Source organism: Osmerus mordax, chromosome 9, assembly GCF_038355195.1.
Source record: "Osmerus mordax isolate fOsmMor3 chromosome 9, fOsmMor3.pri, whole genome shotgun sequence".
NCBI classification, from domain to species: Eukaryota; Metazoa; Chordata; class Actinopteri; order Osmeriformes; family Osmeridae; genus Osmerus; species Osmerus mordax.
The window spans coordinates 2,556,591-2,573,528 of NC_090058.1; the positions used below are offsets into that span (position 1 = coordinate 2,556,591).

Sequence of the window (16,938 nt, forward strand, 5' to 3'; positions counted from 1 at the left end):
GAGCTATTTCTCACTTAAAATGTAATGATAGCATTTCTGTAAATATTCTTTAGACTATTACTGTACTTGATAAATTGACCATAGCTTGTTTCTCATTCATGTTTTTCTGTTATTTTCTCCCATCTTTTGATTTGGTATACCACATGGTACACTAATCTTGCTCTTAAGTATTTAGAATCTAGTTTAGTTTATCTGTGTCAAGTCATTCATAATAAAAACACATTGCTATTTATAACCTGATGTTTTATCCTAAAAACATTTGTTGACCTCCTGCTATCTGAACTTTTACAGACGGGGCTGAAGAGAAGTTATCAAGGAATAGAAAGATGGGACTCCTTTTCATTCTCAGTTGTATTTGCTCCCTGTTCCCAATCTACCTAACTCAACTACAAACCCCAAACATCACAGACCTTACCTTTAAGAACATGGACTTTGCTATGAACCTATACAGACAAATCTCTACTTCCCACGACAAAAACATATTTTTCTCACCCCTGAGCATCTCAACTGCTTTTGCAACCCTGTCCCTGGCAGCAGTAGGTCCTACACAAGACGAAATACTGAAAGGCCTTAACCTAGCCCAACTAGCTCGGGAAGACCAACCAGATCTTGTTCCAGAACTTTTCCAGTATCTCCATGGTAACATCACTCAAGACGGATTACTGAAACTTGACCAAAGCACAGTTTTCTTTGTTCACCAGAATTATGAGGTGAAGAGGGCCTTCAGTGACCAGATCAAGAAGTTCTTCAACGCTGACATCAACAACGTGGACTTTTCCGACACAAAGTCCAGTATTGCCATGATTAATGAGTATATCAAGCGCAAGACGGGTAACAAAGTAAAAGAGATGATAACCAGTTTGGATTCACTGATCCAGCACATGTTGATCAACACCATTTTCTTTCAGGGTATGGGAAATCATGGTTAAAGACGTACATCTCATCTCGAAATGTTCTGTTTCTATGCACAACTTGTGTAACATATTCTGAATGAGGAAATCATGCATGAAAGAACATTGTTTTTCCTCGGATAATATTTGTTTTTATGTCCTGTTTGATCTTACCTAGGTGAGTGGCAGATGCCCTTTGACCCCCTTAACACTGGCAATGAACGCTTCTACATCAACAACTACAACATAGTTCAAGTTCCCATGATGTTTAGAGAGGACAAGTATTACATGATGGAAGATGTTGCCCTGAAATGTAAGGTCCTGAAGCTTCCATACATGAATGGAGTTTCAATGTTGATCCTCCTTCCCAACAAGGGCCTTGATTACACCACAATAGATGATGAAATCACTGCTGAGAAATTCCTCATGTGGATCAGAGACCTGAAAAAAATGTAAGTAATAAAAAAAATGAAAAAATGAAAATTCTATGCATTATTTACTAAGTTTCACCCTTCGATGTGAATGTCACAGGAAACTTGAGGTTCAACTGCCTAAGTTCAGAATGGAGCAATCTTACGACATGCACGACATCCTACCGAATCTGGGAATCACCACAGTCTTCCAGCAGACAGCCAATCTCACCAGACTGAGCAACAAGACACCCCTGAAAGTGTCCGAGGTCAGTTTGGTGGCCTCGTCCACCACGGTGTTGACCAACGTGTCCAGCTCTCTCCTTCCTGAATAGTCTTAGTAGTTTATAGGGTTATCATCACACCTAAACACCACTCTCTTCATGTGTAGGAAAGGACCCTGGCAGCCTTAATCAATACATAAATCATACATGTTTTTGTGGATGTTGTTCTAGGTGCTGCACAAGGCTGTGATTGAGGTGGACGAGATAGGCACCACAGCAGCAGCTGCCACCACGGTTGGCATCACTGGGCATTCCTTACCCCCATCCTTTATCGTCAACAGACCCTTCTTCTTCTTCATCTACCACGAGGCCACCAACAGCTTGCTGTTCATGGGCAGAGTGATTGACCCCACCAAAAACTAAGCTTTTGTGTTTGTGTTTCCCTGTTGTATTATTTCGTAACATAGATATTTAAACTGGTTGAAATGTTCTAAGAACTAATATGACACCTTTGTGCCTTTCGATATTTTGAATAGTGAATAATTGTGTAAAAGACTGTGACTACTGATAACAAATCTGCATATAAAGCACTAGCTAAGCAATACAGTTGTCTGTGTTTTGAATGGAGTGGTGAAGATTAAAAGTATCTGCACGCTGGTGCCCTATACAAGGGGCACTAATATTTTAGAAAAATTATTTGGATTTTTTTTTCGAAAGGTTGAAAAACATTAAAATAAAGTTCAGAAAGAAAAATGTAGGTAGGTTGGCCACACTCCGGAACAGTAGGTGTCGCTGTATGCATTTAGGATTGTCTGCGATCCGCCAATCAATTTCTAAGAAGAAGAACACTGTTTCCGGGGCGGGACTTCGGTATTCAATGGCTGCGCCCTCGTGTCATGCGTGAATGTGTCAGTGGCTTGTGCAACTGGAATCCCGACAGCAAGTAAAGGTATGTTTGGTTGTCAGTAACATAATCTGATGTAATACACGTCTTTTACATTTCGAATGCATGTACAAATAGTTCGGATAGCAAAAAGCCAAGCCACATATCGCTAGCTAGATAAATTAACTAACTACAGGCTAGCTAGTTAAACAGTAGTTACGAAGTCTCAATCATAACATGCACATCGCCGCGGCAAACAATGACCTGTATAATTAATTAGCTTGGTTCTTCTCACAGAAACATGAAGACCAAAGGCATTCAAAACAAGCGCCCATCCAGCGGAAAGAAATCACTTAAACGGGGGATTCGTGTTAAAGGCACATGGAAAGCGATAGATGTCGACCCTAGTTTCTTCTCAGAAGAGGGCATGGGTGGCCTCGTGTGTTTCGAGGAGTTGACAGACTACCGTCTGATTGACCCTACCAAGGCGGAAGCAGCAGCAGAAAAGGAGGCACTAAAGAAGGAGAAGAGGAAGGAGAGGAGGAAGGCTAAGAAAAGAAAAGCGCGAGGGGAAGAGGCCGTTGGAGATGAGCAAGAGGCCGTTGGAGATGAGCAAGAGGCCGTTGGAGATGAGCAAGAGGCCGTTGGAAATGAGAAAGAGACCGGTGTCGAAATTGGCGAAAAAGAAGAAACCTCTGATAAACCACCTAAAAAGAAAAGGAAGAAAAAATTGAAGGAACTGCCTGAAGGAGATCGCAGACAGCCGGACAGCTCTGCAGGTGATGAGGTGAAAAGTGAAGCTCAGGATCAGGATGAGCGGAAGGAAAACAGCGAACAGAGTGTGGAAGAGAGTGCGTCTAAAGAAGTAGATGTGGTTCCGGAGAAGGCGGCTCCCACACAACCTGGTAATGCAAAGAGCAAGAAGAGAAAGAGAAATAGGAAAAAGAAGAGACAACTTGAAAAACCGACTGAAGTACAAAATACAGATGAACAAACAGAAGCAGAGGAGACGGACCTTACATCTCAAACAACAACAAAGCCACCCCCCCAGGAAAAAGTGGCTGTACTCTCAAAAAAGAAACAAAAGAATTGGACCAATGCAGGTCTTTCTGGTTCTTCTGAGCAATGCGCAGATGTGAGTGCCTGGAAGGATCTGTTTGTTCCTGCCACGGTGCTCGAGGCACTGAGCAGTCTTGGATTCGGTTCCCCCACTCCAATTCAAGCTTTGGTGTTACCTTCCGCTATCAGAGACCAGATGGACATCGTGGGAGCAGCGGAGACAGGTGAATTACAATTGTATTTATTTGGTATTGGTGAGCATAACCTGTAGAGCAGTGGTCCCCAACCCTGGTCCTCAGGGCACGCCTGCCCAGCATGTTTTAGATGTTTCCCTGCTCCAACACACCTGATTCAAATGAATGGGTCGTTATCCAGCTCTGCAGACCATTCATTTGAATCAGGTGTGTTGGAGCAGGGAAACATCTAAAACATGCAGGACAGGGGTGCCCTGAGGACCAGGGTTGGGGACCACTGCTGTAGAGGATAAGCCATTCTGTAGTTAATAAAAGCCTTTACATTCTAAACACTCAGGATCTTCAGTTGTTGTTTGTTTAATGTTATTTCATTATAGGCAGTGGCAAGACATTGTCTTTTGCTATCCCCATGATCCATACCATCCTGGAATGGAAGAAGGGCTCCGAGACGCCGGACGAGGATGGAGCAGAGGTGCCAGCAGAGGCACCGTGGGAGAGTCTGTACCTTCCCACTCTGGAGACTGCAGGAGAGGGCAGTGGAGAGACTGGGGCGGCCGTCTCCACGGAGACCAGGGATGAGAGCGCAGTGCCTGGAAGTGAGGAAGCCTCAGAGGGAGAGGAGGAGGGTACGGCAGAGGAGGGGGAGGGAATGGCAGAACCAGAGGAAGATGACACGCAGGATCCAGACAGCGTCTGTGTCGACAATGACGCCAATCAAGATGAGGAAGAGGAGGGTGAGAGTGGAGATGAACAGATGGGGTGTGTGAAGGTTATCGAGGATGTGGATTTTGACTTTGACGACACGGCCGAAGATAAGGAGGCTCTGAAAGCCAGTCAGAACCAGCCTCTGCTGGGTCTGGTCCTCGCCCCCACCAGAGAGCTCGCTGTCCAGGTGAAGCACCACATCGATGCTGTGGCAAAGTTCACAGGTAGGTGATAGAAAATCAGAGTCAGATATTAGTCATCATAACATCTAACACTAATTGAAATAAAAGTTGATGTTTAATGTCAATATCCTGCAGAATTCAGAAGATGTCTTTCTGTGATTTCACGGTTCACATGTCCTTGAGCCTTAAATGATGTTTTCTGTGTGCAGGTATCAGGACGGCGATCGTGGTGGGTGGGATGGCTCAGCAGAAGCAGGTCAGAATGCTGAAGCGCCGGCCTGAGATCGTAATCGCCACCCCAGGACGCCTGTGGGAGCTGATCAAGGAGAAGCACCCTCACCTGGTGAACCTCAGACAGATAAGGTACATTACAGGAAAACATTTACATCATACGCAATTATGTTTTCATACCTGTTACCAATTTATTTCACTGAGTGAATTTTGATTGTGGTATGTAATTCTATGATTTTCTTTTCTCTTCACCCTAGGTGCCTTGTCATTGATGAAGCCGACCGCATGGTTGAAAGAGGCCATTTCGCTGAGTTGGAGAGCTTGCTGGAAATGCTAAACACGATCCACTTCAACCCTAAGAGGCAGACGTTTGTGTTCTCCGCCACCCTCACGATGGCTCACAGCCTGCCAACCCGCGTGCTGCAGAAGAAAGGAAGGAGGCTGGATCAGAGGAGCAAGATCGAGACCCTCATGGACAGAGTAGGGATCAAGTCCAAGCCCAAAGTCATCGACCTGACCCGAAAGGAGGCCACAGTGGAGAGCCTGACTGAGACACGGATCCACTGCAGTAAAGAGGAGAAGGACTTCTTCCTGTACTACTTCCTGCTGCAGTACCCGGGCCGGACCATGGTGTTTGCCAACAGCATCGACTGCATCAAGAGGCTCAACTCCCTGCTGGTCATCTTGGAAATCACCCCCCTCCCGCTGCATGCTAACATGCATCAGAAACAGCGCCTAAAGAACCTGGAGAGGTTTGCTGAGAGGGAGAGGTAAGTCTGGAGCACAATGCTGTCAGCTGTTTTTTGCTAAAGGCCAGGATTTGTTCCATTATTTAGCAGAGACTTTTAAGGGTCCCAGTTGGTCTGCTATTATCATTTTAATATATTATTTATAATTGCACAACACAGAAATAACCTAAATGTTTTTATTTTTTTGTTTGTTTACAGTTCGGTTCTCCTGACCACTGACGTTGCTGCAAGAGGTCTAGATATCCCAAATGTTCAACATGTCATTCACTACCAGGCATGTCTTTCCATAAAATTGTCTTTTAATAGTTATTCATCACTGGTCAGATCAAACCTCAGTAGTCTGACATCAGCGGCCTTGTCGTGTGTGCTCCAGGTCCCCAGGACGTCGGAGACGTACGTTCATCGAAGTGGCCGGACAGCGAGAGCTGCTAAAGAGGGGCTCAGCTTGCTCCTGGTTGGCCCCGACGACATGATGAACTTCAAGAAGATCTACAGGGCCCTCGGGAAGGACGAGGAGCTCCCCGTGTTTCCCGTTCAGAGCAACTGCATGGCAGCTATCAAGGTTAGACCCAACGTCCGTGTGAGGGAATCCGGAACATAACTGATGCACAATCAGGTCTGTCTTGCTAATGCTGTACATGCCTGTTCTGCTAGGAGCGGGTCAACATGGCCAGGAAGATCGAGAAGGAGGAGTACCACAACAGCAAAGAGAAGCAACACAACTCCTGGTTCCAGCAAGCAGCAGAAGCCCTGGAGGTGGACCTTGATGAGGACCTTTTACTTGGTAAGACCGTGTAGACTACGATGCCTAAACACTGAATAAACATGACCTGAGAGGAGGGACTGAATATATAATCCTCTTTGTGGTCTTTCCAGGCAGAGGCTTAGCTTTCAGATGTGGGCAGGACAGCTTTATAAGTAACTGAGGATGTGGCCGTTAAATATGATTTTCTTAATAAAAAGTGTGTGGGGGGAGAGATTTGCTGTTTTCAAAAGCCCCCCATGTATGATGAAACCTATGCCGCTGTTCTCAGGTGGGAGGAAGGATGAGGAGGATGAGCGTCAACAGCAGAAGATGGTGAAGGGAATGAAGAGGCATCTTAAACACCTCCTCTCTCAGCCGGTCTTCAAAAACGTGATGAAGACCAGGTACCCCACTCAGATGGGCAAGCTGTCCCTGCCCCAGTTGCCCCTGGCTGGCGTGGAAACGGCTCTGACCAGCGTCTCCATCCAGAGGAAGAAACAAAAACTAAAGAAAAAAACATCCCCAGTGACTTGATAAGAATGTCCACGAGAAGACCGGGAGGTTGTCTTGTCTGTCTTTCTTTTTTTTTATGTAAATGAAAATACAAAACAAAATGCAATTGTTTTTAAGAGACTATATATAGCCTTATGTCTTCAAATTCATTTAATCCAGATGGAATTATTGTACAAAAAAGCAGTTAAATACAGTTTTAACATTCTTTAAAAAGCTTGAGTTTAATAGTTCTTGGCATACTAGAAAGGTGTGTAACCCTGAGATGAGAAGAAGCCAGCGACGGGCCCCTCAGTGAGACGTGTGCGGGTATAGAATGTCATAGTGGGATGCTTTGTATAGGAGGTGTAGGGAGGGCGTGGCCCCCTCTGGGATTGTGTGGTGAACCAGTTGCTGTTTATCACTCCTCTCCATTGAAACGATATGGATGCCGATTCCCAGGGCCTCAGACAGAGCCAAGATGTCCACGTGGTCACACTCCATCGCCATGGTTTCCACTTCCTGATCGGGAGAGAACACAAAAATGGACATTGTGACCGTGGCGAACAAGCTTGTAACGGATCTCTGGGTAGATTCCAGAAACTGTGCAGTTTATTGATTGATTATTGATGTTCTGAACAAATCCCAACTGCCCTACTGATTCGCCACTAGAGGGCAGCGAAGGCTGTGTTCGGTTCGTACTGACCTGCGTACAGTACACCTTGAGATTGGGTGCCTCCACAAAGTGAGAGAAGAAGTCGGCGTGGTTCTGCAGGTAGGCTGAGGTGAGGAGACGCAGGTATTGCACTAGGCTGTTGGAGGTCGTCTTCTCGTTGAAGAGTCGTAACAGTGTTCCTTCCTGTCCTCCAGCTTCACACTGTCCCAAGACATCCAAGAACTACATGGGAGGGTACAGCTTAGTGGTTAGAGCCGTTTAACTGCAGATCAAGAGGTTACAGGTCCAAATCCCGGCCTTGTACTCTGTCAGTGTGGTTAAACGTAATGCTTAATACATTACAAGATAATCATCAAATTATATTTCAATAACACAAACAACACCATACGAGGACAGTATAGCAGATAACTGACTCGCTAATCTGTTCATTTAAATTATGCTGAAGGGGGTGTCTTTTCTTGTATTATGTATTTCAAGTTAGTAATAAGGTAGACAAGGTAACTCACAACATTGAGCAAATCTTTGAAAGAGCTCTCATCAAAACCTGCAGATAACAATTCTCTTTCACTCAACAGCAATGTGTCTTTAAACCTGAAACACAGAAAAGGTTGTGTTAGACTCGTAGGTAAAATGCACATTCTTGGAAAGCTAATTGGTGAAAAGTGATGCAACACCTTTGCAAAGCCCTGCCATTCTCTAACTCGGATTCCAGATGTCCAAAACACAGAGCTCTGTAAAAACAATTTCCATCTCCTTGGATTTTTCTCACGAATGCAAATTGGCTGCATATCTCCTGCAATATTATAGTTGTTAGACACAGCAGGTACATTTTCAAGTATAAAGATTATTGAAATTCCAAGGCTGTCGCCACGTTTTTTCCAGTAAACATAGGCTGTAGCGTACCTTATATCGGGCATCACCGGGATGGTCCAGCAACCCTGAGAACACCTCTTTTTTGTTAACCAACGGTCGTGTATCTGCCTGAAGACGAATCAAAAGTAGCATTAGTCATCTCTTAGATGTGGGGTTCCCACACGATACTGCATCATTCATATGTACTGTAGCTACTGTAATATTGGCCAAATAATTGGTGGCTATCGTAATATAATAAAGCAAAAATATTACCATAGCGGAACGTCTCAACCTCGAAGAACTCAGTCTGACAGAGTTGGATTATTCGGTCTCCGAAATCCATTAGCATTGGCTAACAATCATGGAAAATGAGGTAAACATTGTCGACAGAAAACGTTGACTGCAGTTATGGCATGCTTAGTCTTGTTTATGAATTTCGTGCGCTTGGCAAAACTCGACACGTAACTATGGTATTTAGTAAGTAGCAGGGAATGCACATTCTAGAACTGTTGCATTTTTCTGGAACGCCAACAACAGTGACCGGATATTTAGCTCCCCACGTGTTTACTGTTAAAGGGACAGTGCACTCAATGGCAAAAACGTAACAAAATATTATTTCCCTTTTATTTCTTAATTTGTTTGATATAACAATCCCTAAAATAAACAAAACAACAGAGGTCCTTTCGAATATGTTTAATCACAAGCATCAGTCATAATTCTGTTTATTTTAAATACAAAACAAAACGTTGATTCACAGCATGTGTAGCCTCAATACACCATTTTGAAACGGACAAAAAAAGCACAAGCTGAATTGTTCAAACATTCTGCCTAATGTTGATCAGCTGGACATACCACTCTTCCCACTCATCTTACTGGCACTTTTTAGTTGTGTTTTCAGTTGTGTTCTGCTATTGTTTTTCAAAGTTCCTGACCCTCTGTCTGTGGCGCTTGTCATTGCAGAGCCAGACTCCATCAGTCGTGTGACTCTTTTCTCCATGTCTGCCCTTTCTAGAATAAACTCCTAAAAGGAAACCAGCTTTTATGTCAAATTTAAACATACTAAATAATATGATGCTATACAAATTGTCTGACAAAATGGGATTCCTTGACATACATTTCTCAGGAATCCAAACATGTATTACCTTGACCATGTCCAGTATTGTTAGCATGTCCATCTCTTCCAAAGGCCCATAATTCTGTAAGTAGCACTGCTCTCCCAGGTTCCTCACAGCGATGACCAGACATCCTACTTCCTCAAGCTGCCCAGAAATTAGGGTTTAAGTTGGTTTAGTTGCCGTTCTATGGACATATGTGAAGCCCTTTGTGACATATGCTTGGAAAAAAGTATTTACAAATTACATTTGACCAGAAACACATTTATATGAAGTGTGTGTCAGTCTATGGTTATTCCGTCCATCCATTAGAGTACATGTTGTGTAACTGAACCCAGACCTTGTTTCTTGACTGCCCATGGTGGATCAGTAAGTTAATCTCCTTCTGTTTGTTCTGTTCCTTTATGCTATCCCACTGGCTCTGCAGCTCAGACAGCGTCCTGTTTGCCATCTTGGAGAAAACAGAATCAGTGCCGACTGAGGCATTACTAAATGCATTGCACCTGTGTTACTGTCAACAGGTGTGGTCGTGCTGCTCTCCACTTCCTCCCAATCTTCCCCCAACTGGGATTCAAACTCTTGTCCTCTGACTCTTGTCCACAGCTCTAACCAGCTACGCCACCAAAGGGCTGACTCTTTGATGACGCAGTTGGGAGGTATTTATACTGAGGAGGGAGTTTAAAGCAGTTCGACTCGGTTCTACCGTGTGTGTGTGTGTGTGTGCGCGTGGCATGTCTAACCAGTTTGTTGGAGTTGTGCTCCTGCTTCAGGGCCTCCAGGTGGCGGTGGCCCTCCTCCAGTTCCTCCACCAGCTGGCCCACACGCTCCTCCAGATCCTGGTGAGTGAGGGACAGGGTCTCATGGCGACGGATGATGGGCATGACCTGAGAGTCTGAGCCATAGTCCAGGTAATCTAACGGTTGGATGTCACAGTGTTAGTACGTGGCCTAACCAGAGCCAGTGGCTCATTGTCGAAGTTCAGTTATGTATCGGATGTCAAGACACTTTATACATATAGGCCTATTGTATCTATGTGGCTTGCAAAACAGTGACTTACTTTCCGGCAGAAAGTCTAAGATTTTCATTAGGTAGTCTTCATACATTTTGTATTTGGTCACTCTGTCCTTTAAATATTGCTGTCTGTGGCAAGACAGAAGAAAGAGTTTAGGTGATATGTAACTATGTTCATCGGTATGAAGTGAGTATGAAGTCCAAAGGTCCACTCTTACCTGGCCTGCAGCCTTTCCAGCAGCTCTGCGAGTTCCTCTTTCTCTATTTCCTTTAGATGGTTCTGTTGTTTTGCGAGCTGGTATTTTTTAAGTGCTCTGCGCCTTTTCCCCTCGTTGTCCTCCACAAACTTCTCAAATTTATTCGCTCTTTCTCGAGTCTGCATGAGAGCAAGGAAACCCAGGGAAAAGACAGTCACGGATTTAGTTTGTCTCGTCAAATAGGCAGGCGTGTAATAAATCAAGATTTGCATATATTTGCATATATCTATTTTCTGCTGCTTTACTACAAGTATTGTGAAGGTGACTCACTTCCTGTTGTTTCTGCTCCAGTTTGGCCCTCCTCTGAGCCAGGGCCTGCATATGGCATTTGAAATCATGACGTTTGAGAGCCAGTAGTCTGTCCATCTCATCCATCTCCACCTGTTTCTTTAGAAGCCGTGTTCTCTGCAGAGTGTTGACTCCAGTGTCCAGGATTCTGCTCGTCTAAAAATATATCAATCGTTCAGCATAAGTAACTTTTTTTATTTTTTATCTTAACCCCTAATAATATGCACCACGAGTGGCCACAGGTATAGGCCACCGGTAATACATTATATTTCCCTCTTACAAAATGCAATACTAGCCTAGGCTGCATTTATAATTGTGACTTCGCTCTCTTACCTCTGTTATAACAGGTATGTGATTGACATTGTCGACTTCTTCTCTATGAAAGCAACGGAGGATTATGCAAATTTCATGGAAATGATAGTAGCAAGACTGTAATACATGTGTCATCCTTTGGAAGTTTGTTACAATAAATCCAATGCAAATGTATTTACTGAAACACAACATACCTGGCGTCATCTACTTGCGTGACAAAAATGTTCCTCATTCTATTTTCCACTTTTAGCCTTAGACGAGAATCGTCTTTATCTAAGAAAGGAAGAGAGGAGCCGATGTCCATGTTCGTTGGCGTTGCAACTTTTATTTTTCAAGTAGCCTTTAGTCGCCTTTTCAACTAGCCTTGAGGGTAAACAGTTATACAAAAGTTCCTCTCCAAAAAAATGTAAGCAGCTGGTGTATCTTTGTAAGAATTGTTTCGTGCACATCAACAAGAGAGCTACAAGGGTATTTCCGGATAGGGGTGTTTTTCTTGAACTTGTGTTACATGTTGCCGGGGAACCAGAGGGGTAAGGGAAGGGAATGCGAGGGGATCGTTTCTTGGTTGCTATAGCAACTGCCCAGGAGGCGTTCTGTTTCATTCAAGGAATACAAGTGAAAGGTACTTTGGACCACTAACTTGTTAGGACTGACGCTTTAGAGACCGTTTAATTCATGCAAGTGGAGCATTCATTTCGATTGTAATTTACGCTCTGTATTGTCCAGTAAATAATAATTATTTATATTATGCATCGTGTAGCCTACTGTTATAATTGGGTCAAATGGCACATATTATAATTTTTCTTATTATTATTTTATTAATACCATTTGCTGCAAACCAGTATTCTGACCCCCTCCTTTTTTTTGCCTGGTTTATACTGGACGACTGGTGTTTGTGTGCGGAATACACCGAATTGATTTAAAGGTTTCATTCAAGTGGAGAAATGTTTTCAGATGCTCATAAGTTACTTTGATATTTCTTCTGAGCCTATGTTCAGACCCAAACCTAATCCACAGAGTCTGATGTCTGATCATTTAACATTTCCTTGATTAGGGGGGGCATGTGTGGGGTGTGAGTGTGAGTGTGACTCATTACCTCCACTATCATACCTCGAGCCAGAGAAGCCTTTTGTGGAGTGGAACCAAACAAAGTTGAACGTGTCCTTAAAAGGCATCCCTACAGCCGGGATCTCTTGATCTAAGCTATCTGGCGGCACAGCTAGCTGTACTCTCTCACATCCACAAGACTGCGTCTGGTCCTCAGGCTGAACATCTGAACTGTACATAGAAATAATGTCCGAGTGTTAACTTTTGTGATTCGTTTTGCGTGCTGTTATCTTCCAATAACCAGTTGTTCTGTTTATCTTACTTGCTGTGAGATCATTTTCTTGGGAATGTTTTACTTTTTGGGATATGAGGACGTGTCTAAATGTTTATTATTGCAACTCTCATTTCAGAGTTTTAAGTTTTAACTTAATTTTACTTGGAGAGTTACAGAGCGATGAGGACAACAGAAGGCTCTTGGATTAGCAGGATGTTGCAGCCAGTTCAAGGACCAATGGGAGCCCAGGACACTATGCCAGAGAGCAACCTATAGACCAGGCTGCCTCTCATCCAAAATAAAGACTAACTGAACCTATACGGTGAGACAGTTGGTGCTGTTTAAATACACTGTCCATATAATGTGATGGAATTTCTTGTAGCGTTTTTTAAAATTTCTTACAGTCTAACTTAATAAATGTGACATCAATTTAATGGCTAGATTTATTTGAGCTCTTCATGAAATTAGGTCCTTAAAGCATCAACTCAATGCAAGAAGATTGATCCCAGTGTTAACATAGAAGGACTACCAGCCTATTATATTAATAATATAAATGTATACATAGGCTACATAGAGAGACTAATTATGTAAAAATGTGCGGGTTAACACTTGTCCCACGACATAGCTGACGTGCCTCAGAAAGTGGTGTCGTTTTCTTTATCTTAGCCGTTGGCGTGTTGTGACATATATGGCGTTGCCGCTGCTGTCACATGTCAATACAGTCCTAAAATAATCTAAGCACAGCTGAGCCCCTTTCTGTTCTTCCCCCACTGTTGGTTGTCATTGATCGACCGCTGCCGCACGTTCTCCCTGTTTCGTGCGCGGTGACGCTAAAATCATGACTCGATTTAGTTATTCTGAGTATTTGTCGCAATTTAGAAATGGTGAAAATAGAGCTAATTCGTCGTTGGGAAAATCGCCAAGCAGTATTTTGAGATGCGCGGGGAGGAGATGGCAGCAAGACGGCACAGCGGCAGAGTCAATAGAGTAAGTGCTTTTGTCTCTGTTGATAACGGGGATAATCCCTTGGCCCAGTTATAGCCATTCTGCTACTTTCCTGAAAATAGGCGCTTTGTACAATTATAAAAGGCTATACTGTTGGAAAGGTTGATTGTTCGACATCAACAAAGGGAACAATAAACGAATCTACCACATTTAATTCCGCAGTCTAAATAATCACATTCTGTCAGTTGAACTGTTAATATAAGAATTCATATTAACTGTTAATATCAATAGATTTTGACACTTCTGTTACTTCATAGGGATGTTGATCCAGTGGTGTGTGCCATTCGTAATGGGGATGTTACTGCTGTAAACGAGCTGGCCGTGGCATCTCCTCTTAGCCTGATGAAAGGGAACCATGAAGGATGGATACCTTTGCACGAGGCAGCCTATTGTGGCCAGGCTGAATGCATAAAGGCACTACTGAGAGGTAAAGACTGAGACTTTCATTGAAAGTTTCTCAATGGAGAACATTGCCATTGTTTGAGAGGATTTTAGATTGACTGACTGGGCAGTCACATTGTTTGGTTGTAGTTCTATTCAACCATTACATATCGTCAGGCTTGTTGGAGATGCGCTCTTTGTGTGAGGTAAAGATACATTGCCGTAAAACTGTCCTACACTTGACAGGATGCTGAAATGTTTTTCTCCTACAGCTCAGCCAGGCCTCGTTGACAAGCGCACGTTACAGGAGCAGACCGCTCTGTTGCTGGCTGTTTCCTGTGACCACCTGTCCTGTGTGCAGTGTCTCCTACAGGCAGGGGCCGACCCTGACATCAGCAGCAAGAACAAGGACACCCCCCTGTACAAAGGTACAGGCTCCACCTGACTAGCAAGGAACATAGAACAGGTTCTCCACTGAGGGAGGGAGGGGTTGAGGTGACTGAGTGGGGGAGGGTGGAAGGTATTTGAGTGCGTGAGATTGATCTGTCTATCTCGTCCTTCTGGCAGCGTGCGAGAGGGAGAACGTGGACATGGTGAGCCTCCTGTTGTCGTCCGGAGCCACGGTGAACCAGCGGTGCCACCAGGGCTGGACGGCCCTCCACGAAGCAGCGTGCAGGAACAACACAGACATATGCGAGCTGCTGGTCAGAGCCGGAGCCACAGTCAACCCCCCGAACACCTACTGCATCGCCCCACTCATAGCAGCAGCTCAGCAGGGCCGGCTAGAGGGCCTGCAGTACCTCATCAGACGAGGTAGAAGTCCCTCACTCACCCCCTCCCTCACTCACTCACCCCTCCCTCCCTCCTTCCCTCTCTCCTTCCCTCAGTGTAGAACTGTCAGTATTAACTGTTAAATAAGTATATAACAAAGGAGTGATTATAATAAGTAAGGAGAGACAACCAAACACACCCGTTTGTTCTTTGTTGACAGTATATATCTTTTCTCTTAGGTGCTGATGTCAACATGCACACGTGCGACGGTGCCACAGCTCTGTGTGAGGCCAGTAAGAACGGTCACAGGCATGTCGTAGCAGCGCTGCTTTCCAGCAACGCCGACGCAAACAAGCCCACAAAGGCAGGACTGCTGCCCATTCACATCGCTGCCCGCTATGGACACCACGAGTAAGTCGCAGTGGGGTGTTCTCTTTCACCAAGTCCGCTTGCTGCTCTGTTGACGCCTTCTCCCCACACTGCTTTCCAGGATCGTGTCGCTGCTCGTTCCAGTGACCAGCCGGCCCCGTATCCGTCACAGCGGCATCAGCCCCCTCCACCTGTCTGCTCAGCACAGCAGCGACCGGGTAACAGCCGTCCTGCTCAAGACAGGTGCGGACGTCAACGCCACTCTGTCCCCCAGCTACTCCACGCAGTATGCTGATCGCAGAGCCACCGCCCTGTACTTCGCTGTGGCCAGTGGGAGGACACAGACAGCTGAGCTGTTGCTGAAAGCGGGGGCTAGTGTGCGTCTGGACCCAGTCAGCCCCCTGCTGCTGGCAGTCAGGCAGGGCTGTGTCCGGACTGTTGCTCTGCTGTTGGAGAGTGGGGCTGATGTGAACGCAAGCACCCCAGCCTTCCCCACTAGCTTCCCCAGCGCCGTGGTGCTCTGTCAGAACAACCTACCTCTTCTCAAGTATCTCCTGGACCGCGGTTGTAACGCCCGGGCCTGCTTCTCATGTGCGCATGGCAGCGGGCCCCAGCCGACCCCCCACAACCCCCTCTCATACATGGGAGGTGTCAACATGGGGGTGCTGAACGACGACATGCTGTCTTTGACCTGCACAGGGACGACTCCTGCCAGCAGAACACAGGTAGAGCTACAGTATATTCTGCATCACAGGCACTTATTTATGTTAGGATGTATTACAAAAAGGTTGTATTTGAAAAGGTGGATGATAGCATACTGTAGGCGTGATTGTCTTGCCTACTCACATGTTGACTGGCCCTGTCTTCCCTAGTTCTGTGAGTGGATTTCTTCCTCACCCGTGTGTAACATGGTGGGGCCTGTCATCGACTTGCTGCTGGACTACGTCAGTAATGTTTCTCTGTGTGCCACACTCACCGAAGTACTAGACAGCCGGGAAGACTGGCAGTTGGTGAAGAGGAAGACAGGTTAGTGCTGTAAAATATTTTTTCAGTTTCTATTCCTTTCTCTCACTCATTCTAGGGGCATAGCTTTCATTTTCAAATGTGGGTGGGACAGATTTTTTTTTACATCCTTGAGGATGTGACCATTAAATTAGACTTTCTTCATATATGTGTGCGTGTGTGTGTGTGTGTGTGGGGGGGGGGGGTGGCGGCGGCAATTTGCAATGGAATGGAACAATGAAACCTATCCTAACCTGACTCACTTCTAACTAATCCAATCTTCTCCTCCTGTCTTCGCAGTCTCACCCCGCCCGCTGCTACACCTCTGTAGGCTGGCTGTTCGTGGGCAGGTGGGCGTAGCCAGGCTTGGGTCGCTGAACACCCTACCCCTGCCTGGAAGATTGATCCAGTACCTAAGTCTAACCACGGACAGTTCTTTGGACATCTTCTCGGACTCATAAACCTGGTTTCATGTTACAGACATGATTGAAGATGGCTGGTATCCAGGCAAAAATATGTATTTTTTTTATGTGTGCTGTGGTGAATTTACATATCATTCTTTGTCTTAGTTCAAGTTTTATTTTATATTATTTTACTCCGTATCTCCGTCCTTGTTTTCTCTGTATGTGGTATTGCACAGTTTTATTAAAAGCACCCAATTAAATTGTGGTTTAATTCTGAGGTTAAAACCATGCAATTTTAGTGATAAATACAGCTCTCCGACAACGTTTACATGGAGGTCTTTAAAAGCTCTGGATTCTTCATCAAGCCAGGCCTCTTTAATGCAGAGAGTTTTGCACCTGGCATACATGTGCATGTG

At 44.9% G+C, this 16,938-nt stretch overlaps 5 protein-coding genes across 5 annotated transcripts; 3 read left to right on the forward strand and 2 right to left on the reverse strand.

The window, feature by feature from the left end:
• Positions 1–326: 326 nt before the first annotated feature.
• serpina10b (serpin peptidase inhibitor, clade A (alpha-1 antiproteinase, antitrypsin), member 10b) lies at positions 327–2,109 on the forward strand. The gene is made up of 4 exons (XM_067243723.1): positions 327–909; positions 1,069–1,342; positions 1,422–1,569; positions 1,756–2,109. The coding sequence occupies exons 1-4, from the start codon at positions 327–329 to the stop codon at positions 1,945–1,947; spliced, it is 1,197 nt and encodes a 398-aa protein (XP_067099824.1). The 3' UTR covers positions 1,948–2,109.
• Positions 2,110–2,407: 298 nt separating this feature from the next.
• Positions 2,408–6,891, forward strand: ddx24 (DEAD (Asp-Glu-Ala-Asp) box helicase 24). Its single transcript, XM_067243679.1, has 9 exons — positions 2,408–2,473; positions 2,705–3,690; positions 4,038–4,589; positions 4,757–4,910; positions 5,036–5,548; positions 5,726–5,801; positions 5,901–6,089; positions 6,182–6,311; positions 6,562–6,891. Exons 2-9 carry the CDS (start codon positions 2,709–2,711, stop codon positions 6,804–6,806), a joined length of 2,841 nt encoding a protein of 946 aa, XP_067099780.1. The 5' UTR covers positions 2,408–2,473; positions 2,705–2,708; the 3' UTR covers positions 6,807–6,891.
• A 5-nt stretch (positions 6,892–6,896) lies between these two features.
• On the reverse strand, positions 6,897–8,811 carry LOC136949403 (ubiquitin thioesterase OTUB2-like). Its single transcript, XM_067243680.1, has 6 exons — positions 8,563–8,811; positions 8,341–8,418; positions 8,112–8,230; positions 7,944–8,028; positions 7,468–7,659; positions 6,897–7,283 (listed from the first exon to the last, which is right to left on the reverse strand). Exons 1-6 carry the CDS (start codon positions 8,563–8,565, stop codon positions 7,074–7,076), a joined length of 687 nt encoding a protein of 228 aa, XP_067099781.1. The 5' UTR covers positions 8,566–8,811; the 3' UTR covers positions 6,897–7,073.
• A 165-nt stretch (positions 8,812–8,976) lies between these two features.
• Positions 8,977–11,676, reverse strand: si:ch1073-416d2.4 (coiled-coil domain-containing protein 42 homolog). Its single transcript, XM_067243832.1, has 9 exons — positions 11,455–11,676; positions 11,291–11,333; positions 10,940–11,113; positions 10,631–10,788; positions 10,459–10,541; positions 10,142–10,314; positions 9,742–9,852; positions 9,432–9,548; positions 8,977–9,310 (listed from the first exon to the last, which is right to left on the reverse strand). The coding sequence occupies exons 1-9, from the start codon at positions 11,571–11,573 to the stop codon at positions 9,128–9,130; spliced, it is 1,161 nt and encodes a 386-aa protein (XP_067099933.1). The 5' UTR covers positions 11,574–11,676; the 3' UTR covers positions 8,977–9,127.
• A 1,752-nt stretch (positions 11,677–13,428) lies between these two features.
• Positions 13,429–16,776, forward strand: asb2b (ankyrin repeat and SOCS box containing 2b). The gene is made up of 8 exons (XM_067243163.1): positions 13,429–13,577; positions 13,853–14,022; positions 14,249–14,404; positions 14,544–14,789; positions 14,987–15,158; positions 15,238–15,841; positions 15,989–16,142; positions 16,419–16,776. The coding sequence occupies exons 1-8, from the start codon at positions 13,429–13,431 to the stop codon at positions 16,577–16,579; spliced, it is 1,812 nt and encodes a 603-aa protein (XP_067099264.1). The 3' UTR covers positions 16,580–16,776.
• The last annotated feature ends 162 nt before the right edge of the window (positions 16,777–16,938 follow it).

Coding starts and splice junctions, on each gene's coding strand:
- serpina10b (XM_067243723.1), top strand. CDS start 327: ATGGGACTCCTTTTCATTCTCAGTTGTATTTGCTCCCTGTTCCCAATC. Junction 910..1,068: donor CAACACCATTTTCTTTCAGG/GTATGGGAAATC, acceptor GATCTTACCTAG/GTGAGTGGCAGATGCCCTTT. Junction 1,570..1,755: donor CACCCCTGAAAGTGTCCGAG/GTCAGTTTGGTG, acceptor ATGTTGTTCTAG/GTGCTGCACAAGGCTGTGAT.
- ddx24 (XM_067243679.1), top strand. CDS start 2,709: ATGAAGACCAAAGGCATTCAAAACAAGCGCCCATCCAGCGGAAAGAAA. Junction 4,911..5,035: donor GTGAACCTCAGACAGATAAG/GTACATTACAGG, acceptor TCTTCACCCTAG/GTGCCTTGTCATTGATGAAG. Junction 5,802..5,900: donor AACATGTCATTCACTACCAG/GCATGTCTTTCC, acceptor TGTGTGCTCCAG/GTCCCCAGGACGTCGGAGAC.
- LOC136949403 (XM_067243680.1), bottom strand. Junction 8,029..8,111: donor AATGGCAGGGCTTTGCAAAG/GTGTTGCATCAC, acceptor TCTGTGTTTCAG/GTTTAAAGACACATTGCTGT. Junction 7,284..7,467: donor TCAAGGTGTACTGTACGCAG/GTCAGTACGAAC, acceptor TCTCCCGATCAG/GAAGTGGAAACCATGGCGAT.
- si:ch1073-416d2.4 (XM_067243832.1), bottom strand. CDS start 11,573: ATGGACATCGGCTCCTCTCTTCCTTTCTTAGATAAAGACGATTCTCGT. Junction 11,114..11,290: donor ACATACCTGTTATAACAGAG/GTAAGAGAGCGA, acceptor ATATATTTTTAG/ACGAGCAGAATCCTGGACAC. Junction 9,549..9,741: donor ATGGGCAGTCAAGAAACAAG/GTCTGGGTTCAG, acceptor ATTTCTGGGCAG/CTTGAGGAAGTAGGATGTCT.
- asb2b (XM_067243163.1), top strand. CDS start 13,429: ATGACTCGATTTAGTTATTCTGAGTATTTGTCGCAATTTAGAAATGGT. Junction 13,578..13,852: donor ACAGCGGCAGAGTCAATAGA/GTAAGTGCTTTT, acceptor GTTACTTCATAG/GGATGTTGATCCAGTGGTGT. Junction 15,842..15,988: donor CTCCTGCCAGCAGAACACAG/GTAGAGCTACAG, acceptor TGTCTTCCCTAG/TTCTGTGAGTGGATTTCTTC.